Raw genomic sequence first — 24,383 nt, forward strand, 5'->3', positions numbered from 1 at the left:
CAGATGATACAGCTAAACAACATTTAACATGTCATGCATCAGTACATTAGAGCTGTCATTCATCAGTACATTAGAGCTGTCATTCATCAGTACATTAGAGCTATGTCATTCATCAGTACATTAGAGCTATGTCATTCATCAGTACATTAGAGCTGTCATTCATCAGTACATTAGAGCTGTCATTCATCAGTACATTAGAGCTGTCATTCATCAGTACATTAGAGCTGTCATTCATCAGTACATTAGAGCTGTCATTCATCAGTACATTAGAGCTGTCATTCATCAGTACATTAGAGCTATGTCATTCATCAGTACATTAGAGCTGTCATTCATCAGTACATTAGAGCTGTCATTCATCAGTACATTAGAGCTGTCATTCATCAGTACATTAGAGCTGTCATTCATCAGTACATTAGAGCTGTCATTCATCAGTACATTAGAGCTGTCATTCATCAGTACATTAGAGCTGTCATTCATCAGTACATTAGAGCTGTCATTCATCAGTACATTAGAGCTGTCATTCATCAGTACATTAGAGCTATGTCATTCATCAGTACATTAGAGCTGTCATTCATCAGTACATTAGAGCTGTCATTCATCAGTACATTAGAGCTATGTCATTCATCAGTACATTAGAGCTGTCATTCATCAGTACATTAGAGCTGTCATTCATCAGTACATTAGAGCTGTCATTCATCAGTACATTAGAGCTATGTCATTCATCAGTACATTAGAGCTGTCATTCATCAGTACATTAGAGCTGTCATTCATCAGTACATTAGAGCTGTCATTCATCAGTACATTAGAGCTGTCATTCATCAGTACATTAGAGCTGTCATTCATCAGTACATTAGAGCTGTCATTCATCAGTACATTAGAGCTGTCATTCATCAGTACATTAGAGCTGTCATTCATCAGTACATTAGAGCTATGTCATTCATCAGTACATTAGAGCTGTCATTCATCAGTACATTAGAGCTGTCATTCATCAGTACATTAGAGCTGTCATTCATCAGTACATTAGAGCTGTCATTCATCAGTACATTAGAGCTATGTCATTCATCAGTACATTAGAGCTGTCATTCATCAGTACATTAGAGCTGTCATTCATCAGTACATTAGAGCTGTCATTCATCAGTACATTAGAGCTATGTCATTCATCAGTACATTAGAGCTGTCATTCATCAGTACATTAGAGCTGTCATTCATCAGTACATTAGAGCTGTCATTCATCAGTACATTAGAGCTGTCATTCATCAGTACATTAGAGCTGTCATTCATCAGTACATTAGAGCTGTCATTCATCAGTACATTAGAGCTGTCATTCATCAGTACATTAGAGCTGTCATTCATCAGTACATTAGAGCTGTCATTCATCAGTACATTAGAGCTGTCATTCATCAGTACATTAGAGCTGTCATTCATCAGTACATTAGAGCTGTCATTCATCAGTACATTAGAGCTGTCATTCATCAGTACATTAGAGCTGTCATTCATCAGTACATTAGAGCTGTCATTCATCAGTACATTAGAGCTGTCATTCATCAGTACATTAGAGCTATGTCATTCATCAGTACATTAGAGCTATGTCATTCATCAGTACATTAGAGCTATGTCATTCATCAGTACATTAGAGCTGTCATTCATCAGTACATTAGAGCTGTCATTCATCAGTACATTAGAGCTGTCATTCATCAGTACATTAGAGCTATGTCATTCATCAGTACATTAGAGCTATGCCATTCATCAGTACATTAGAGCTGTCATTCATCAGTACATTAGAGCTGTCATTCATCAGTACATTAGAGCTGTCATTCATCAGTACATTAGAGCTATGTCATTCATCAGTACATTAGAGCTGTCATTCATCAGTACATTAGAGCTGTCATTCATCAGTACATTAGAGCTGTCATTCATCAGTACATTAGAGCTGTCATTCATCAGTACATTAGAGCTGTCATTCATCAGTACATTAGAGCTGTCATTCATCAGTACATTAGAGCTGTCATTCATCAGTACATTAGAGCTGTCATTCATCAGTACATTAGAGCTGTCATTCATCAGTACATTAGAGCTGTCATTCATCAGTACATTAGAGCTATGTCATTCATCAGTACATTAGAGCTGTCATTCATCAGTACATTAGAGCTATGTCATTCATCAGTACATTAGAGCTGTCATTCATCAGTACATTAGAGCTACATTAGAGCTGTCATTCATCAGTACATTAGAGCTGTCATTCATCAGTACATTAGAGCTGTCATTCATCAGTACATTAGAGCTGTCATTCATCAGTACATTAGAGCTGTCATTCATCAGTACATTAGAGCTGTCATTCATCAGTACATTAGAGCTGTCATTCATCAGTACATTAGAGCTATGTCATTCATCAGTACATTAGAGCTGTCATTCATCAGTACATTAGAGCTGTCATTCATCAGTACATTAGAGCTGTCATTCATCAGTACATTAGAGCTATGTCATTCATCAGTACATTAGAGCTATGTCATTCATCAGTACATTAGAGCTATGTCATTCATCAGTACATTAGAGCTGTCATTCATCAGTACATTAGAGCTGTCATTCATCAGTACATTAGAGCTGTCATTCATCAGTACATTAGAGCTATGTCATTCATCAGTACATTAGAGCTGTCATTCATCAGTACATTAGAGCTATGTCATTCATCAGTACATTAGAGCTATGTCATTCATCAGTACATTAGAGCTGTCATTCATCAGTACATTAGAGCTATGTCATTCATCAGTACATTAGAGCTATGTCATTCATCAGTACATTAGAGCTATGTCATTCATCAGTACATTAGAGCTGTCATTCATCAGTACATTAGCTGTCATTAGAGCTGTCATTCATCAGTACATTAGAGCTATGTCATTCATCAGTACATTAGAGCTGTCATTCATCAGTACATTAGAGTCATTCATGTCATTCATCAGTACATTAGAGCTGTCATTCATCAGTACATTAGAGCTGTCATTCATCAGTACATTAGAGCTGTCATTCATCAGTACATTAGAGCTATGTCATTCATCAGTACATTAGAGCGTCATTCATCAGTACATTAGAGCCGTCATTCATCAGTACATTAGAGCTATGTCATTCATCAGTACATTAGAGCTGTCATTCATCAGTACATTAGAGCTGTCATTCATCAGTACATTAGAGCTGTCATTCATCAGCTACATTAGAGCTGTCATTCATCAGTACATTAGAGCCGTCATTCATCAGTACATTAGAGCCGTCATTCATCAGTACATTAGAGCCGTCATTCATCAGTACATTAGAGCTGTCATTCATCAGTACATTAGAGCTGTCATTCATCAGTACATTAGAGCTGTCATTCATCAGTACATTAGAGCTGTCATTCATCAGTACATTAGAGCTATGTCATTCATCAGTACATTAGAGCTATGTCATTCATCAGTACATTAGAGCTGTCATTCATCAGTACATTAGAGCTGTCATTCATCAGTACATTAGAGCTGTCATTCATCAGTACATTAGAGCTGTCATTCATCAGTACATTAGAGCTGTCATTCATCAGTACATTAGAGCTGTCATTCATCAGTACATTAGAGCTATGTCATTCATCAGTACATTAGAGCTATGTCATTCATCAGTACATTAGAGCTGTCATTCATCAGTACATTAGAGCTGTCATTCATCAGTACATTAGAGCTGTCATTCATCAGTACATTAGAGCTGTCATTCATCAGTACATTAGAGCTATGTCATTCATCAGTACATTAGAGCTGTCATTCATCAGTACATTAGAGCTGTCATTCATCAGTACATTAGAGCTGTCATTCATCAGTACATTAGAGCTGTCATTCATCAGTACATTAGAGCTGTCATTCATCAGTACATTAGAGCTGTCATTCATCAGTACATTAGAGCTGTCATTCATCAGTACATTAGAGCTGTCATTCATCAGTACATTAGAGCTGTCATTCATCAGTACATTAGAGCTATGTCATTCATCAGTACATTAGAGCTATGTCATTCATCAGTACATTAGAGCTATGTCATTCATCAGTACATTAGAGCTGTCATTCATCAGTACATTAGAGCTGTCATTCATCAGTACATTAGAGCTATGTCATTCATCAGTACATTAGAGCTGTCATTCATCAGTACATTAGAGCTGTCATTCATCAGTACATTAGAGCTGTCATTCATCAGTACATTAGAGCTGTCATTCATCAGTTATTATTATTATTATTATCAGTACATTAGAGCTGTCATTCATCAGTACATTAGAGCTGTCATTCATCAGTACATTAGAGCTGTCATTCATCAGTACATTAGAGCTGTCATTCATCAGTACATTAGAGCTGTCATTCATCAGTACATTAGAGCTATGTCATTCATCAGTACATTAGAGCTACATTGTCATTCATCAGTACATTAGAGCTGTCATTCATCAGTACATTAGAGCTGTCATTCATCAGTACATTAGAGCTGTCATTCATCAGTACATTAGAGCTGTCATTCATCAGTACATTAGAGCTGTCATTCATCAGTACATTAGAGCTGTCATTCATCAGTACATTAGAGCTGTCATTCATCAGTACATTAGAGCTGTCATTCATCAGTACATTAGAGCTGTCATTCATCAGTACATTAGAGCTGTCATTCATCAGTACATTAGAGCTGTCATTCATCAGTACATTAGAGCTGTCATTCATCAGTACATTAGAGCTGTCATTCATCAGTACATTAGAGCTGTCATTCATCAGTACATTAGAGCTGTCATTCATCAGTACATTAGAGCTGTCATTCATCAGTACATTAGCTGTCATTCATCAGTACAGCTGTCATTCATCAGTACATTAGAGCTGTCATTCATCAGTACATTAGAGCTATGTCATTCATCAGTACATTAGAGCTATGTCATTCATCAGTACATTAGAGCTGTCATTCATCAGTACATTAGAGCTGTCATTCATCAGTACATTAGAGCTGTCATTCATCAGTACATTAGAGCTGTCATTCATCAGTACATTAGAGCTGTCATTCATCAGTACATTAGAGCTGTCATTCATCAGTACATTAGAGCTGTCATTCATCAGTACATTAGAGCTGTCATTCATCAGTACATTAGAGCTATGTCATTCATCAGTACATTAGAGCTGTCATTCATCAGTACATTAGAGCTATGTCATTCATCAGTACATTAGAGCTATGTCATTCATCAGTACATTAGAGCTGTCATTCATCAGTACATTAGAGCTGTCATTCATCAGTACATTAGAGCTATGTCATTCATCAGTACATTAGAGCTGTCATTCATCAGTACATTAGAGCTGTCATTCATCAGTACATTAGAGCTGTCATTCATCAGTACATTAGAGCTGTCATTCATCAGTACATTAGAGCTGTCATTCATCAGTACATTAGAGCTGTCATTCATCAGTACATTAGAGCTGTCATTCATCAGTACATTAGAGCTGTCATTCATCAGTACATTAGAGCTGTCATTCATCAGTACATCAGAGCTATGTCATTCATCAATACATTAGAGCTGTCATTCATCAGTACATTAGAGCTATGTCATTCATCAGTACATTAGAGCTGTCATTCATCAGTACATTAGAGCTGTCATTCATCAGTACATTAGAGCTATGTCATTCATCAGTACATTAGAGCTATGTCATTCATCAGTACATTAGAGCTATGTCATTCATCAGTACATTAGAGCTATGTCATTCATCAGTACATTAGAGCTATGTCATTCATCAGTACATTAGAGCTGTCATTCATCAGTACATTAGAGCTGTCATTCATCAGTACATTAGAGCCGTCATTCATCAGTACATTAGAGCTGTCATTCATCAGTACATTAGAGCTGTCATTCATCAGTACATTAGAGCCGTCATTCATCAGTACATTAGAGCTGTCATTCATCAGTACATTAGAGCCGTCATTCATCAGTACATTAGAGCCGTCATTCATCAGTACATTAGAGCCGTCATTCATCAGTACATTAGAGCCGTCATTCATCAGTACATTAGAGCCGTCATTCATCAGTACATTAGAGCTGTCATTCATCAGTACATTAGAGCTGTCATTCATCGGTACATTAGAGCTGTCATTCATCGGTACATTAGAGCTGTCATTCATCAGTACATTAGAGCTATGTCATTCATCAGTACATTAGAGCCGTCATTCATCAGTACATTAGAGCTATGTCATTCATCAGTACATTAGAGCTATGTCATTCATCAGTACATTAGAGCTGTCATTCATCAGCTGTCATTCATCAGTACATTAGAGCTGTCATTCATCAGTACATTAGAGCTGTCATTCATCAGTACATTAGAGCTATGTCATTCATCAGTACATTAGAGCTGTCATTCATCAGTACATTAGAGCTGTCATTCATCAGTACATTAGAGCTGTCATTCATCAGTACATTAGAGCTGTCATTCATCAGTACATTAGAGCTGTCATTCATCAGTACATTAGAGCTGTCATTCATCAGTACATTAGAGCTGTCATTCATCAGTACATTAGAGCTATGTCATTCATCAGTACATTAGAGCTGTCATTCATCAGTACATTAGAGCTGTCATTCATCAGTACATTAGAGCTGTCATTCATCAGTACATTAGAGCTATGCTCTAGAATGTTGAAAAGCCTGCTTACCTGATCTGTTGGTGTGTAGTCATTCGACCTCACAGACTCAATTTTGTTCAAGAAGCTGCAAAACAGGAAACAAAAGACATAATTATGTGACACTGGCCTGTATCTAAGGAACAGTACATATCACTGACATTACAGTAGAATAGATAAAGATCTGACTCTACACATTTTAACTAAGGAAAAGCATTAAGAAGAAATAAAGTCATTTTCTTGTGTCTGTTGCCATGGTGTCTTTAAACCACTCCCATACCGCACGCACGCACGCGCTCCAGTGTGTTCCTGGATAGATGCAGCATATGGCTGGACATGGCGGCTGGTTTTGGAGCTGGGGCTCTGAGACAGTCAGTGGTTAGGGACCGGAGAAGAGGGACAGTGAGAACACTAGAGAAATACACACTTCAACATAATGTGTTTCTATCAAACAGACAGTGGATCTGAGGTCTAGCCAAGCACGGAACAATCATTACATATCTGTTCTAACTGACAAAATAAAAGGAAAAACTTGAGGAAACGAGGGAAACAAAGTATATTGAAAGCAGGTGCGACCACACAGGTGTGCTTAGGGTCATTGGGGCAGCAGCGTAGCCTAGTGGTTAGAGCGTTGGACTAGTAACCAGAAGGTTGCAAGTTCAAACCCCTGGGCTGACAAGGTACAAATCTGTCGTTCTGCCCCTGAACAGACAGTTAACCCACTGTTCCTAGGCCGTCATTGAAAATAAGAATTTGTTCTTAACTGATCTTGCCTAGTTAAATAAAGGTAAAATAAAAAATTTATAAAACGCCCAGTTGCCTATTATTTTAAGAAGAGATCTCAATGACTTTGAAAGAGGGGTCTCAAAGGAGCTTAGGGGTTTAAAGGGTGTGTGTCTCCAGATCTCAAACCAGATTCTCAAACCGGGAGATTCTGGTGTGATGCCTGAGACAGCATTTTCCAACACCAAATTATAGAAATTGTCGTGGAATAATGGTGTCACATCCCTCCAGTAGAGTTCCAGACACTTGTAGAATCTATGCCAAGGTCCATTGAAGCTGTTCTGGCTCGTGGTGCCCAACGCCCTATTAAGACACTTTATGTTGGTGATTCCTTTATTTCATGTTTGATATATATATATATATATATATATAAAATGGGGTCCGCTCTAATCACTGTATTTCTATCTGCTGCATTCTGAACATGTCACTTCACTACATAGCTAAACTCAGCAAAAAATAAATGTCCTCTCACTGTCAACTGTGTTTATTTTCAGCAAATTTAACGTGTAAATATTTGTATGAACATAAGATTCAACAACTGAGACATAAACTGAACAAGTTCCACAGACATGTGATGAACAGGAATGGAATAATGTGTCCCTGAACAAAAGGGGAGGGGGATCAAAATCAAAAGTAACAGTCCGTATCTGGTGTGGCCACCAGCTGCATTAAGTACTGCAGTGCATCTCCTCCTCATGGACTGCACCAGATTTGCCAGATCTTGCTGTGAGATGTTACCCCACTCTTCCACCAAGGCACCTGCAAGTTCCCGAACATTTCTGTGGGGAATAGCCCTAGCCCTTACCCTCCGATCCCACAAGTCCCAGACGTGCTCAATGGGATTGAGTTCCGGGCTCTTCACTGACCATGGCAGAACACTGACATTCTTGTCTTGCAGGAAATCAGCCATACTGCTCATTCTGTGCGTGGTGGCATTGTCATGCTGGAGGTTCATGTCAGGACGAGCCTGCAGGAAGGGTACCACATGAGGGAGGAGGATGTCTTCCCTGTAACGCACATCGTTAGATTGCCTGCAATGACAACAAGCTCAGTCCGATGATGCTGTGACACACCTCCCCAGACCATGACGGACCCTCCACCTCCAAATCGATCCTGCTCCAGAGTACAGGCCTCGGCATAACACTCATTCCTTCGACGATAAACGTGAATCCGACCATCACCCCTGGTGAGACAAAACAGTGACCCGCCAGTGAAGACCACTTTTTGCCAGTCCTGTCTGGTCCAGTGACGGTGGGTTTGTGCCCATAGGCGTTGTTGCCGGTGATGTTGTAAGGCAGGTCCTCACCAAACAGGTCTACAAGCCCTCAGTCCAGCCTCTCTCAACCGATTGCGGACAGTCTGAGCACTGATGGAGGGTTTGCGTATTCCTGATTTAACTCGGGCAGTTGTAGTTAGTTGCCATCCTGTACCTGTCCCGCAGGTGTGATGTTCGGATGTACCGATCCTGTGCAGGTGTTGTTCCACGTGGTCTGCCACTGCGAGGACGATCAGCTGTCCGTCCTGTCTCTCTGTAGCACTGTCTTAGGCATCTCACAGTACAGACATAGAAATGTATTGCAGTCCTCATGCCTCCTTGCAGCATGAGGCACGTTCACGCAGATGAGCAGGGACCCTGGGCATCTTTTTTTTTGTGTTTTTCAGAGTCAGTAGAAATGCCTCTTTAGTGTCTTAAGTTTTCATAACTGTGACCTTAATTGCCTACCGTCTGTAAGATGTTAGTGTCTTAACGACCGTTCCACAGGTGCATGTTCATTAATTGTTTATGGTTCATTGAACAAGCATGGGAAACAGTGTTTAAACCCTTTACAATGAAGATCTGTGACGTTATTTGGAATGTTATTTTTTATGAAAGACAGGGTCCTGAAAAGGGGACATTTCTTTTTTTTGCTGAGTTTATATCGCTAGGAGACATCGTTATGCTGAATGACTAACACTACTGCAGATCTCATCCCCAGGCTGTACCATCCCTACCCAGCAGAGGGCGGCCTCCTCTTCCTGTTCCATTATTAAAAGACAGCAGTTAGTTCCTGCCATAGAGCTAGATCAGACCATCTTGCTCTGGTGTGCACGAGCTGTATGTTCCCTGGGTGTATGTGTGTGTGTCCCTGCGGTCCCCAGGCACGCACGCACGCGCACATTTGTAACCCCTGAAACACCACCCGAAACATCCCAATTCTATTCTGCTGTCTTCTATTCAGCTGTCTTCTATTCTACACTGAGGAGGGAACAACCACAAAAGTCAGTTCTGTAAAGTTTTACTTGAGGTTATGTTCTAACTTAAGAATTGACTTATAGGAACTGACGAATATATAGGCCTGCGTGTGATTACAATGATCAAACGTTGAGCATTAGGGAGGTCCGTTATCAAGTCTATTTAACCAGGTCCATTATAAAGAACTAACCAGGTAGTTACATCAGAATGTATTTAACCAGATCCATTATAAAGAACTAACCAGGTAGTTACATCAGAATGTATTTAACCAGATCCATTATAAAGAACTAACCAGGTAGTTACATCAGAATGTATTTAACCAGGTCCATTATAAAGAACTAACCAGGTAGTTACATCAGAATGTATTTAACCAGGTAGTTACATCAGAATGTATTTAACCAGGTCCATTATAAAGAACTAACCAGGTAGTTACATCAGAATGTATTTGAATAAGTTCTTTTTAATGGACCAGTTGGTACCAGGCAGTTGCCAATGGAATTATTTAGTAATAACCATAGTTAATAAGATGTTACCAACCCTTTTATACAAGTTACACAGAAACCCCAAAACAAAAAAAAGTATCCTGTAGAGTTTGGGCCTGTAAACACGACCAAACACAGCCACGTTTCATAATTCCCTCTCTGACTGAGTGATCCCCATCCCTTGCTACCAACACTCAGCTCTTAAACGCAAGGTTGAACTGTTGCTCCACTAAACTCGGGCCAGTGCTGCCCTGTTTTAATTTGACCCATGGACTTGTCCACAGCCTAAATCTACTGGCTGATGCTATTAATTGGTCGAATGGAAAGATGGGATCAATAGTTTCCACATTTTGAGTGTCTGTGGTGGTCAGTGTGGAAATCGGGTCACTCAACAAAACGATCACTCACGATACAACACACAGAGAATGGCTTTACCAGAAGAAGCAGACACTTTCAAAACAGCATTGAGAGAAATATGGATGATTGGGACGGCCTATACTGTAGTCCCTCCTAATGACAGATAATCAGACAAAGAAGAGAATGGAAACATTTTAGACCACAAGTTATGACCTAAAGGCACATCTGTAAGCTTGATGGAGTATGAAGCCATTTCACAATAGGATGCTGTATACATAACACACACACACACACACTTTGTAACACCAAAGCAGGGCCCTAAAATACACTGAAAAATATAAACGCAACATGTAAAATGTTGGTCCCATGTTTCATGAGCTGAAATAAAAGACCCCAGAAAGTCTCCATGTGCACAAAAAGCTGATTTCTCTCAAATTATGTTAGTGAGCAGTTCTCCTTGGCCAAGACAATCCATCCACCTGACCGTTGTGGCATATCAGCATGATCATTACACAGATACACCTTGTGCTGGGGGCAATAAAAGGTCATTTTAAAATGTGCAGTTGTGTCACACAACACAATGTTATAGATGTTTAAAGTTTTGAAGGAGCGTGCAATTGGCATGCTGACTGCTGGAATTGACATTAGGATGCTGCTTAGTACTACTACTACATGTCAGGGAGTGTTCTTACTACTACATGTCAGGGAGTGTTCTTACTACTACATGTCAGGGAGTGTTCTTACTACTACATGTCAGGGAGTGTTCTTACTACTACATGTCAGGGAGTGTTCTTACTACTACATGTCAGGGAGTGTTCTTACTACTACATGTCAGGGAGTGTTCTTACTACTACATGTCAGGGAGTGTTCTTACTACTACATGTTAGGGAGTGTGCTTACTACTACTACTACATGTCAGGGAGTGTGCTTACTGCTACATGTCAGGGAGTGTTCTTACTACTACATGTCAGGGAGTGTGCTTACTGCTACATGTCAGGGAGTGTGCTTACTGCTACATGTCAGGGAGTGTGCTTACTACTACATGTCAGGGAGTGTGCTTACTGCTACATGTCAGGGAGTGTTCTTACTACTACATGTCAGGGAGTGTTCTTACTACTACATGTTAGGGAGTGTGCTTACTACTACTACTACATGTCAGGGAGTGTGCTTACTGCTACATGTCAGGGAGTGTTCTTACTACTACATGTCATGGAGTGTTCTTACTACTACATGTTAGGGAGTGTGCTTACTACTACTACATGTCAGGGAGTGTGCTTACTGCTACATGTCAGGGAGTGTTCTTACTGCTACATGTCAGGGAGTGTTCTTACTACTACATGTCAGGGAGTGTGCTTACTGCTACATGTCAGGGAGTGTTCTTACTACTACATGTCAGGGAGTGTTCTTACTACTACATGTCAGGGAGTGTTACTACTACATGTCAGGGAGTGTGCTTACTGCTACATGTCAGGGAGTGTTCTTACTACTACATGTCAGGGAGTGTGCTTACTGCTACATGTCAGGGAGTGTGCTTACTGCTACATGTCAGGGAGTGTGCTTACTGCTACATGTCAGGGAGTGTGCTTACTGCTACATGTCAGGGAGTGTGCTTACTGCTACATGTCAGGGAGTGTGCTTACTGCTACATGTCAGGGAGTGTGCTTACTGCTACATGTCAGGGAGTGTGCTTACTGCTACATGTCAGGGAGTGTGCTTACTGCTACATGTCAGGGAGTGTGCTTACTGCTACATGTCAGGGAGTGTGCTTACTGCTACATGTCAGGGAGCGTGCTTACTGCTACATGTCAGGGAGCGTGCTTACTACTACATGTCAGGGAGCGTGCTTACTACTACATGTCAGGGAGCGTGCTTACTACTACATGTCAGGGAGCGTGCTTACTGCTACATGTCAGGGAGCGTGCTTACTGCTACATGTCAGGGAGCGTGCTTACTGCTACATGTCAGGGAGCGTGCTTACTGCTACATGTCAGGGAGTGTTCTTACTACTACATGTTAGGGAGTGTGCTTACTGCTACATGTCAGGGAGCGTGCTTACTGCTACATGTCAGGGAGCGTGCTTACTGCTACATGTCAGGGAGTGTTCTTACTACTACATGTTAGGGAGTGTGCTTACTACTACTACATGTCAGGGAGTGTTCTTACTGCTACATGTCAGGGAGTGTTCTTACTACTACATGTCAGGGAGTATTCTTACTACTACATGTCAGGGAGTGTTACTACTACATGTCAGGGAGTGTGCTTACTGCTACATGTCAGGGAGTGTTCTTACTACTACATGTCAGGGAGTGTGCTTACTGCTACATGTCAGGGAGCGTGCTTACTGCTACATGTCAGGGAGTGTTCTTACTACTACATGTTAGGGAGTGTGCTTACTACTACTACATGTCAGGGAGTGTTCTTACTGCTACATGTCAGGGAGTGTTCTTACTACTACATGTTAGGGAGTGTGCTTACTACTACTACATGTCAGGGAGTGTTCTTACTACTACATGTCAGGGAGTGTGCTTACTACTACTACATGTCAGGGAGTGTGCTTACTACTACTACATGTCAGGGAGTGTTCTTACTACTACATGTCAGGGAGTGTGCTTACTACTACATGTCAGGGAGTGTGCTTACTACTACATGTCAGGGAGTGTGCTTACTGCTACATGTCAGGGAGTGTTCTTACTACTACATGTCAGGGAGTATTCTTACTACTACATGTCAGGGAGTGTTACTACTACATGTCAGGGAGTGTTACTACTACATGTCAGGGAGTGTGCTTACTGCTACATGTCAGGGAGTGTGCTTACTACTACATGTCAGGGAGTGTGCTTACTACTACATGTCAGGGAGTGTGCTTACTACTACATGTCAGGGAGTATTCTTACTACTACATGTCAGGGAGTGTTACTACTACATGTCAGGGAGCGTGCTTACTACTACATGTCAGGGAGTGTTCTTAGTACTACTACATGTCAGGGAGTGTTCTTAGTACTACTACATGTCAGGGAGCGTGCTTACTACTACATGTCAGGGAGCGTTCTTACTGCTACATGTCAGGGAGCGTGCTTACTGCTACATGTCAGGGAGCGTGCTTACTACTACATGTCAGGGAGCGTGCTTACTACTACATGTCAGGGAGCGTGCTTACTACTACATGTCAGGGAGCGTGCTTACTACTACATGTCAGGGAGCGTGCTTACTACTACATGTCAGGGAGCGTGCTTACTACTACATGTCAGGGAGCGTGCTTACTGCTACATGTCAGGGAGCGTGCTTACTGCTACATGTCAGGGAGCGTGCTTACTGCTACATGTCAGGGAGCGTGCTTACTGCTACATGTCAGGGAGCGTGCTTACTGCTACATGTCAGGGAGTGTGCTTACTACTACTACATGTCAGGGAGTGTTCTTACTACTACATGTCAGGGAGTGTGCTTACTACTACATGTCAGGGAGTGTGCTTACTACTACATGTCAGGGAGTGTGCTTACTGCTACATGTCAGGGAGTGTTCTTACTACTACATGTCAGGGAGTATTCTTACTACTACATGTCAGGGAGTGTTACTACTACATGTCAGGGAGTGTTACTACTACATGTCAGGGAGTGTGCTTACTGCTACATGTCAGGGAGTGTGCTTACTACTACATGTCAGGGAGTGTGCTTACTACTACATGTCAGGGAGTGTTCTTACTACTACATGTCAGGGAGTATTCTTACTACTACATGTCAGGGAGTGTTACTACTACATGTCAGGGAGTGTGCTTACTGCTACATGTCAGGGAGTGTTCTTACTGCTACATGTCAGGGAGTGTGCTTACTGCTACATGTCAGGGAGCGTGCTTACTGCTACATGTCAGGGAGTGTTCTTACTACTACATGTTAGGGAGTGTGCTTACTACTACTACATGTCAGGGAGTGTTCTTACTGCTACATGTCAGGGAGTGTTCTTACTACTACATGTTAGGGAGTGTGCTTACTACTACTACATGTCAGGGAGTGTTCTTACTACTACATGTCAGGGAGTGTGCTTACTACTACATGTCAGGGAGTGTGCTTACTACTACTACATGTCAGGGAGTGTTCTTACTACTACATGTCAGGGAGTGTGCTTACTACTACATGTCAGGGAGTGTGCTTACTACTACATGTCAGGGAGTGTGCTTACTGCTACATGTCAGGGAGTGTTCTTACTACTACATGTCAGGGAGTATTCTTACTACTACATGTCAGGGAGTGTTACTACTACATGTCAGGGAGTGTTACTACTACATGTCAGGGAGTGTGCTTACTGCTACATGTCAGGGAGTGTGCTTACTACTACATGTCAGGGAGTGTGCTTACTACTACATGTCAGGGAGTGTTCTTACTACTACATGTCAGGGAGTGTGCTTACTACTACATGTCAGGGAGTGTGCTTACTACTACATGTCAGGGAGTGTGCTTACTGCTACATGTCAGGGAGTGTTCTTACTACTACATGTCAGGGAGTATTCTTACTACTACATGTCAGGGAGTGTTACTACTACATGTCAGGGAGTGTTACTACTACATGTCAGGGAGTGTGCTTACTGCTACATGTCAGGGAGTGTGCTTACTACTACATGTCAGGGAGTGTGCTTACTACTACATGTCAGGGAGTGTGCTTACTACTACATGTCAGGGAGTATTCTTACTACTACATGTCAGGGAGTGTTACTACTACATGTCAGGGAGCGTGCTTACTACTACATGTCAGGGAGCGTTCTTAGTACTACTACATGTCAGGGAGTGTGCTTACTACTACATGTCAGGGAGTGTTCTTACTGCTACATGTCAGGGAGCGTGCTTACTGCTACATGTCAGGGAGCGTGCTTACTACTACATGTCAGGGAGCGTGCTTACTACTACATGTCAGGGAGCGTGCTTACTACTACATGTCAGGGAGCGTGCTTACTACTACATGTCAGGGAGCGTGCTTACTACTACATGTCAGGGAGCGTGCTTACTACTACATGTCAGGGAGCGTGCTTACTGCTACATGTCAGGGAGCGTGCTTACTGCTACATGTCAGGGAGCGTGCTTACTGCTACATGTCAGGGAGCGTGCTTACTGCTACATGTCAGGGAGTGTGCTTACTACTACTACATGTCAGGGAGTGTGCTTACTACTACATGTCAGGGAGTGTGCTTACTACTACATGTCAGGGAGTGTGCTTACTACTACATGTCAGGGAGTGTGCTTACTACTACATGTCAGGGAGTGTGCTTACTACTACATGTCAGGGAGTGTGCTTACTGCTACATGTCAGGGAGTGTTCTTACTACTACATGTCAGGGAGTATTCTTACTACTACATGTCAGGGAGTTTCTTACTACTACATGTCAGGGAGTGTTACTACTACATGTCAGGGAGTGTGCTTACTGCTACATGTCAGGGAGTGTGCTTACTACTACATGTCAGGGAGTGTATTTTACTACTACATGTCAGGGAGTGTGCTTACTACTACATGTCAGGGAGTATTCTTACTACTACATGTCAGGGAGTGTTACTACTACATGTCAGGGAGCGTGCTTACTACTACATGTCAGGGAGCGTTCTTAGTACTACTACATGTCAGGGAGTGTTCTTAGTACTACTACATGTCAGGGAGTGTGCTTACTACTACATGTCAGGGAGTGTTCTTACTGCTACATGTCAGGGAGCGTGCTTACTGCTACATGTCAGGGAGCGTGCTTACTACTACATGTCAGGGAGCGTGCTTACTACTACATGTCAGGGAGCGTGCTTACTGCTACATGTCAGGGAGCGTGCTTACTGCTACATGTCAGGGAGCGTGCTTACTGCTACATGTCAGGGAGCGTGCTTACTGCTACATGTCAGGGAGCGTGCTTACTGCTACATGTCAGGGAGCGTGCTTACTGCTACATGTCAGGGAGCGTGCTTACTGCTACATGTCAGGGAGCGTGCTTACTGCTACATGTCAGGGAGCGTGCTTACTGCTACATGTCAGGGAGCGTGCTTACTGCTACATGTCAGGGAGCGTGCTTACTGCTACATGTCAGGGAGCGTGCTTACTACTACATGTCAGGGAGCGTGCTTACTACTACATGTCAGGGAGCGTGCTTACTGCTACATGTCAGGGAGCGTGCTTACTGCTACATGTCAGGGAGCGTGCTTACTGCTACATGTCAGGGAGCGTGCTTACTGCTACATGTCAGGGAGCGTGCTTACTACTACATGTCAGGGAGCGTGCTTACTACTACATGTCAGGGAGCGTGCTTACTACTACATGTCAGGGAGCGTGCTTACTACTACATGTCAGGGAGCGTGCTTACTACTACATGTCAGGGAGCGTGCTTACTACTACATGTCAGGGAGCGTTCTTAGTACTACATGTCAGGGAGCGTTCTTAGTACTACATGTCAGGGAGCGTTCTTAGTACTACATGTCAGGGAGCGTTCTTAGTACTACATGTCAGGGAGCGTTCTTAGTACTACATGTCAGGGAGCGTTCTTAGTACTACATGTCAGGGAGCGTTCTTAGTACTACATGTCAGGGAGCGTTCTTAGTACTACATGTCAGGGAGCGTTCTTAGTACTACATGTCAGGGAGCGTTCTTAGTACTACATGTCAGGGAGCGTTCTTAGTACTACATGTCAGGGAGCGTTCTTAGTACTACATGTCAGGGAGCGTTCTTAGTACTACATGTCAGGGAGCGTTCTTAGTACTACATGTCAGGGAGCGTTCTTAGTACTACATGTCAGGGAGCGTTCTTAGTACTACATGTCAGGGAGCGTTCTTAGTACTACATGTCAGGGAGCGTTCTTAGTACTACATGTCAGGGAGCGTTCTTAGTACTACATGTCAGGGAGCGTTCTTAGTACTACATGTCAGGGAGCGTTCTTAGTACTACATGTCAGGGAGCGTTCTTAGTACTATATGTCAGGGAGCGTTCTTAGTACTACATGTCAGGGAGCGTTCTTAGTACTACATGTCTGGGAGCGTTCTTAGTACTACATGTCTGGGAGTGTTCTTAGTACTACATGTCAGGGAGTGTTCTTAGTACTACATGTCAGGGAGTGTTCTTAGTACTACATGTCAGGGAGTGTGCTTACTACTACTACATGTCAGGGAGTGTGCTTACTACTACATGTCAGGGAGTGTGCTTACTGCTACATGTCAGGGAGTGTTCTTAGTACTACTACATGTTAGGGAGTGTTCTTAGTACTACTACATGTTAGGGAGTGTTCTTAGTACTACCAGCTTGATGTTAGGAGTGTTGTAAATACTACTAGAGCCTATGATAGGAGCTCTTCTGCCTGACAATGGAGAGTTTATATGAGGAAAGACGGGGCCATTTTGCATCCTGACAGATACATTAAACAGATTAAGACTTGCACCAGTGTTTCTGCTGCACTTATTTAGCTGTGGTGGCACGCCACAGCAAAATCAAAAATATGTAACATGAAAGAAATATTAATGCGGAGGCGCACTTCGAAGACTCCATAACATATCCTTTTTCACTGCAAAGAAAACAGGTAATAAATAGACAAATCAAACAACACCATAGTAGAATAGTTGATTTATTTATCTAGTCGGCTTGTTCTTGTGTGTTCTATACTAGAGAAATATTCCTTGAGGCACATTCAAGTTACGAGTGCCACAGAGAGGAAACCATGCATTCTGACAAGCAGTCAAGGCAATTGTGGGGAAAACAGACATTTTAATGGTCTTTATTAAACAGAGGGGGACCCTAGCTTTCCATTCTAACTTTATTTATCTCTTAACTCTTAAATATGCGAGAACCGCACCATTTTAAATCTGGAGTTTATAGCAGCATCATTGTTAAGCAGGTTACTGCTCTGCAGCAATTGGATGCGAGCGCATAAATGTACCAGGGGTTAAATGTAACACGGGTCAATAGGGTAACACGCCACCCTACCTCAAAATATATTGTTTTTGAGTGACTTAAATTGTGATGAGACAAGACAACATTTTTAGATGAGCGAGAGAAGTGGCAACCAGGGACAGTTGGGAGAAAAAAAAAAGGTGACGTGAAGTGGTTTCAGTGAGTACTGAAGTTACCCTAACAGGCAGACACAGTGAATATAATGTAGGCCTATGTAAAAAAAAAAATGTTGGGTGATAAAATGTATCAATAGGATGCTAACTAGGTTAAAGATCACATTTGGGATCTGGCTAATAATTAGCCCAATAGGGTAAATGCAGATAGGAAACTCCTTGCATCAGCCTATATATTTTCAGCCACTATGCTGCATCAGTTGGGCTGCTGGTGATAATGTTAATTGCTAGTACTATGCTATGCGGACCATGCATAGGCTAAATGTTACAAAAAAACGTCCTCTCACTGTCAACCGCATTTATTTTCAGGAAACTTAACATGTCTAAATATTTGTATTTGAGCCCTTCGCTGGCCATGGCAGAACACTGACATTCCTGTCTTGCAGGAAATCACGGACAGACCGAGCAGTATGGCTGGTGGCATTGTCATGCTGGAGGGTCATGTCAGGATGAGCCTGCAGGAAGGGTACCACATGAGGAAGGAGGATATCTTCCCTGTAACGCACAGCGTTGAGATTGCCTGCAATGACAACAAGCTCAGTCAGATGATGCTGTGACACACCGCCCCAGACCATGATGGACCCTCCACCTCCAAATCGATCCTGATCCAGAGTACAGGCCTCAGTGTAACGCTCATTCCTTCAACAATAAACGCGACCATCAACCCTGGTGAGACAAAACCGCAACTCATCAGTGAAGAGCACTTTTTTCCAGTCCTGTCTGGTCCAGCGACGGTGGGTTTTGTGCCCATAGGCGACGTTGTTGCCGGTGATGCCTGGTGAGGACCTGCCTTACAACAGGCCTACAAGCCCTCAGTCCAGCCTCTCTCAGCCTATTGCGGACAGTCTGAGCACTGATGGAGGGATTGTTCGTTCCTGGTGTAACTTGGGCAGTTGTTGTTGCCATCCTGTACCTGTCCCGCAGGTGTGATGTTCGGATGTACCGATTCTGTGCAGGTGTCGTTACACGTGGTCTGCCACTGCGAGGACGATCAGCTGTCTGTCCTGTCTCCCTGTAGCGCTGTCTTAGTCGTCTCACAGTACAAACATTGCAATTTATTGCCCTGGCCACATCTGCAGTCCTCATGCCTCCTTGCAGCATGCCTAAGGCACGTTCACGCAGATGAGCAGGCACCCTGGGCATCTTTCTTTTGGTGTTTTTCAGAGTCAGTGGAATGTCCTCTTTAGTGTCTTAAGTTTTCATAACTGGGGCATTAATTGCATATCCTCTGTAAGCTGTTAGTGTCTTAACAACCGTTCCACAGGTGCATGTTCATTAATTGTTTATGGTTCATTGAACAAGCATGGGAAACAGTGTTTACACCCTTTACAATGAGGATCTGTGAAGTAATTTGGATTTTTACAAATTATCTTTGAAAGACAGGGTCCTGAAAAGGGACATTTCTTGTCTTGCTGAGTTTACATTTACCAATATATTATTGGGCTAATTTCTGGAGGCGGAAATTATATTTTATATGATATCAGCGTAATTTTATTTTCCATTTATTTTGGAGTAGAATGTCCCTTTAAAAAGTCACCAGAACTGAGCTACTCAGTACTTCCACATAATAAAAAAAATCCAGGGGGGGAACCCCAGACTCCCAGAATAACCCCCCCCACACTGCTACACATTTTTCCACAGAAAACACTTATGTGCAAATACCCCCCCCACCACACAGAGACACACCCAGAGACACACACAGAAATACACAGAGACACACCCAGAGACACACCCAGAAATACACAGAGACACACCCAGCTGCAGGGGAGCTGGTGCTAAAAATAACCCTGGGAATGGATCTTCAGATTATACAAGCCTCGAGCGGGCAGATAAACACACACACACACTGTACCTGCCCCACTAAGACTGTGCACAGAGTGGGGGAAGGCTAAGCACATACACTCAGCAGGACCTAGCAGTGTGACACACACACTCACACACACACAGGGGAGTAGATTTATGTGCAAACTTTTGAGGAACTGCTCACAACGAGAGAGGTCTGTCCAATCGTTAACTTCCCTAAATAAAACGGGGACAAATATAAAATAGCAAAGCTCTGATAGGATGTTTTATTCCTCCAAAAGGAACGGGGCCAAGCCCATGCAGCTTCTTGACTCTATACTGACTGAACACGAGCAGACAGGGTGAGGCTCCATTTGTGTTATTCCTCTAGTGGCCTCTGGGTGGCACCCCCTCTGAGATGGGCGAAGTGAGAACACCTCCTTTGGTGACCGACTGTGCCTGCATTGGGCTGCAGCTGGGTTGCCATGGCAACCCCTGTCAGCGGGGTCGATAGAGAGCGCTCCTCCTCTTCCTTAGCTGGCTTATGCTCGCTCGCTCACACACAAAATTTACAGAGATGTGTGTATGCGCCTATAGGCCTCTTTCCGTAACAGCTGGATCTAACTGACTGACGAGAGAAGTCACTACAGCTGGATCTAACTGACTGACGAGAGAAGTCACTACAGCTGGATCTAACTGACTGACGAGAAGTCACTACAGCTGGATCTAACTGACTGACGAGAGAAGTCACTACAGCTGGATCTAACTGACTGACGAGAGAAGTCACTACAGCTGGATCTAACTGACTGACGAGAGAAGTCACTACAGCTGGATCTAACTGACTGACGAGAAGTCACTACAGCTGGATCTAACTGACTGGCGAGAGAAGTCATAAACTACGTAAAGAACGAGAGTACATCACACACATCAAAATGTATCTGTCTAGAAACCTCTGCACATGGACAAACAATGACCAAAGGATGTGTGGTGAGTAATGAAGGTGACAAACTAGAGAAGGAATCAAAATGTCTGACGAGGACCAAGTGGTGAAGGCAGTCAGAGGAGGAGGATGGGCCTTCAACTCTCCTCCATTTTTTATGCATTACCACCAGTATTGGAGCTATTTCGTATAGTTGCCATACAGGCATATATACAGAAGTTGCCATATACATTGTTTATTGATTTATTTCACCTTTATTTAACCAGGTAGGCTAGTTGAGAACAAGTTCTCATTTATAACTGTGACCTGGCCAAGATAAAGCAAAGCAGTGCGACAAAGATAAAGTCAATAATACAATAGAAAGTGTCTATATACAATGTGTGTAACAATCGTCTTTTGAAGAAGGTGAGGACCAAGGTGCAGCGTGGTAAGTGTTCATACTTATATTTCAACTGAACACTAAATAACAAAACTCACACAGAGAATGAACGAAAACCGAAACAGTCCTGTTAGGTGCAGAAACACAAAACAGAAAAGAACTACCCACAAAACCCCTGTGGGGAAAAGCTACATAAGTATGGTTCCCAATCAGAGACAACGATAGGCAGCTGTCCCTGATTGAGAACCATACCCGGCCAAAACAAAGAAATACAAAAAATGCCCACCCAAATCACACCCTGACCAAACCAAAATAGAGACGTAAAAAGCTCTACGGTCCGGGCGTGACAGTGTGTGTAAATGAGGTAGGATAAGGGAGGTAAGGCAATAAATAGGCCATGGTGGCGAAGTAATTACAATATAGCAATTAAACACGGGAATGGTAGATGTGCAGAAGAGGAGTGCGCAAGTAGAGATACTGGGGTGCAAAGGAGCAAAATAAATAACAGTATGGGGATGAGGTAGTTGGATGGGCTATTCACAGATGGGCTACGTACAGGTGAAGTGATCTGTGAGCTGCTCTGACAGCTGATGATTAAAGTTAGTGAGAGAGATAGTAGCTTCAGTGATTTTTGCAGCTCTTTCCAGTCATTGGCAGCAGAGCACGCATAGGAAAGGCGGCCAAAGGAGGAATTGGCTTTGGGGATGACCAGTGAAATATACCTGCTGGAGTGCGTGCTACGGGTGGGTGCTGCTATGGTGACCAGTGAGCTGAGATAAGGCGGGGCTTTACCTAGCAAAGACTTATAGATGACCTGGAGCCAGTGGGTTTGGCGAGGAATATCAAGCGAGGGCCAGCCAACGAGAGCATACAGGTTGCAGTGGTGGGTAATATATGGGGCTTTGGTGACAGAACGGATGGCACTGTAATAGACTGCATCCAATTTGCTGAGTAGAGTTGGAGGCTATTTTTTAAATGACATCGCCGAAGTCGAGGATTGGTAGGATTGTCAGTTTTACAAGGGTATGTTTGGCGGCATGAGTGAAGGATGCTGTGTTGCGAAATAGGAAGCTGATTCTAAATGTAATTTTGGATTGGAGATGCTTAACGTGAGTCTGGGAGGAGAGTTTACAGTCTAACCAGACACCTAGGTATTTGTAGTTGTCCACATTTTCTAAGTCAGAACTGTCCAGAGTAGTGATGCTGGATGGGCGGGCAGGTGTGGGCAGCGATCGGGTGAAGAGCATGCATTTAGTTTTATTTGCATTTAAAAAGAGCAGTTGGAGGCAACGGAAGGAGAGTTGTATGGCATTGAAGCTCGTCTGGAGGTTAGTTAACACAGTGTCCAAAGAAGGGCCAGAAGTATACAGAATGGTGTCGTCTGCGTAGAGGTGGATCAGACATGATATATCGTGTATACAGTCGTGGACAAAAATATTGGTACCCTTGCACTTCTTTCAAGTAACACACAATTTTCCCTAAAAATAAGTTGAAATTGACCAAAGTATTTGGTCTCCACAGGTCATTATTTCTCTGTTAATAAAATAGAACCTTTTTTTATTCAGAACTTAATATATCCATTTAAATTGACATCCTAGACTTCATATCTGGTAGCACAAACTTTGGTCAAAATAACTGCGATCAAGTCCAGCGTGTTGTCTTGAATCATTCCTGGGTACCTTTTAAAGTGTGTTTGGGGTCATTGTCCTGCTGGAAGACCCATGACCTTTGACGCAGACCCAGCTTTCTGACATTGCGCTCCAAAGTGCCTTGGTATTCTTCTGATTTCATGATGCCATACACACGATCAAGCCACTCAGTGCCAGAGGCAGAAAGCAACCCCAAAATATCACTGAACCTCCATGTTTGACTATAGGGAAGGTTTTATTTTCTTTGAAAATGTATTTTGCTTTCTGTAAACAGAGATGGTGTACTTTACCAAAAAGCTCTAATTTGGTCTCATCTGTCCACATTCTCCCAGAAGGACTTTGGCATGTTCCAATGTGTTTTGCCAAATTGCAGTCAGGATTTTTTTATGTCTCTCTCTCTCAGCAGTGGGGTCCTCCTGGGTCTCCTACCATATAACCCCCTTAACTGAGTTGCTGACGGATGGTATGAATTGAAACTGTCGTACTTTGTATCTAAAGTTCAGCTTGAATCTGTGTGGCAGTTGACTGAGGTGCTTTCTCCACCATTGGAACAATGCTTTGCTGCGATATTCCATCATGTTCTCTCTTGCGGCCACGTCCAGTGAGGTTGGCTACAGTGGCAGGGGCCTTAAACGTCTTGATAACATTACGTACGGTGGAAACAGGAACATAAAGGTCTCTCTTTAGGCCACGTCCAGTGAGGCTGGTTACAGTGGCAGGGGCCTTAAACGTCTTGATAACATTACGTACGGTGGAAACAGGAACATAAAGGTCTCTCTTTAGGCCACGTCCAGTGAGGTTGGCTACAGTGGCAGGGGCCTTAAACGTCTTGATAACATTACGTACGGTGGAAACAGGAACATAAAGGTCTCTCTTTAGGCCACGTCCAGTGAGGTTGGCTACAGTGGCAGGGGCCTTAAACGTCTTGATAACATTACGTACGGTGGAAACAGGAACATAAAGGTCTCTCTTTAGGCCACGTCCAGTGAGGTTGGCTACAGTGGCAGGGGCCTTAAACGTCTTGATAACATTACGTACGGTGGAAACAGGAACATAAAGGTCTCTCTTTAGG

The 24,383-nt window shown here is 42.9% G+C and overlaps 1 protein-coding gene across 4 annotated transcripts in view; it reads right to left on the reverse strand.

Annotated features, from left to right (window-relative positions):
• The window catches only part of LOC118361199 (guanine nucleotide-binding protein G(olf) subunit alpha-like), an 83,284-nt gene that overhangs the window by 8,283 nt on the left and 50,618 nt on the right, over nt 1-24,383 (reverse strand). For all 4 annotated transcript variants that reach the window (XM_052483865.1, XM_052483864.1, XM_052483866.1 and 1 more), the window contains exon 6: nt 6,670-6,724. In XM_052483865.1, coding sequence (XP_052339825.1) covers nt 6,670-6,724 — 55 coding nt within the window. The remainder of the gene's footprint in view (nt 1-6,669; nt 6,725-24,383) is intronic.

This window comes from Oncorhynchus keta, chromosome 28 (genome assembly GCF_023373465.1).
Source record: "Oncorhynchus keta strain PuntledgeMale-10-30-2019 chromosome 28, Oket_V2, whole genome shotgun sequence".
NCBI lineage: Eukaryota > Metazoa > Chordata > Actinopteri > Salmoniformes > Salmonidae > Oncorhynchus > Oncorhynchus keta.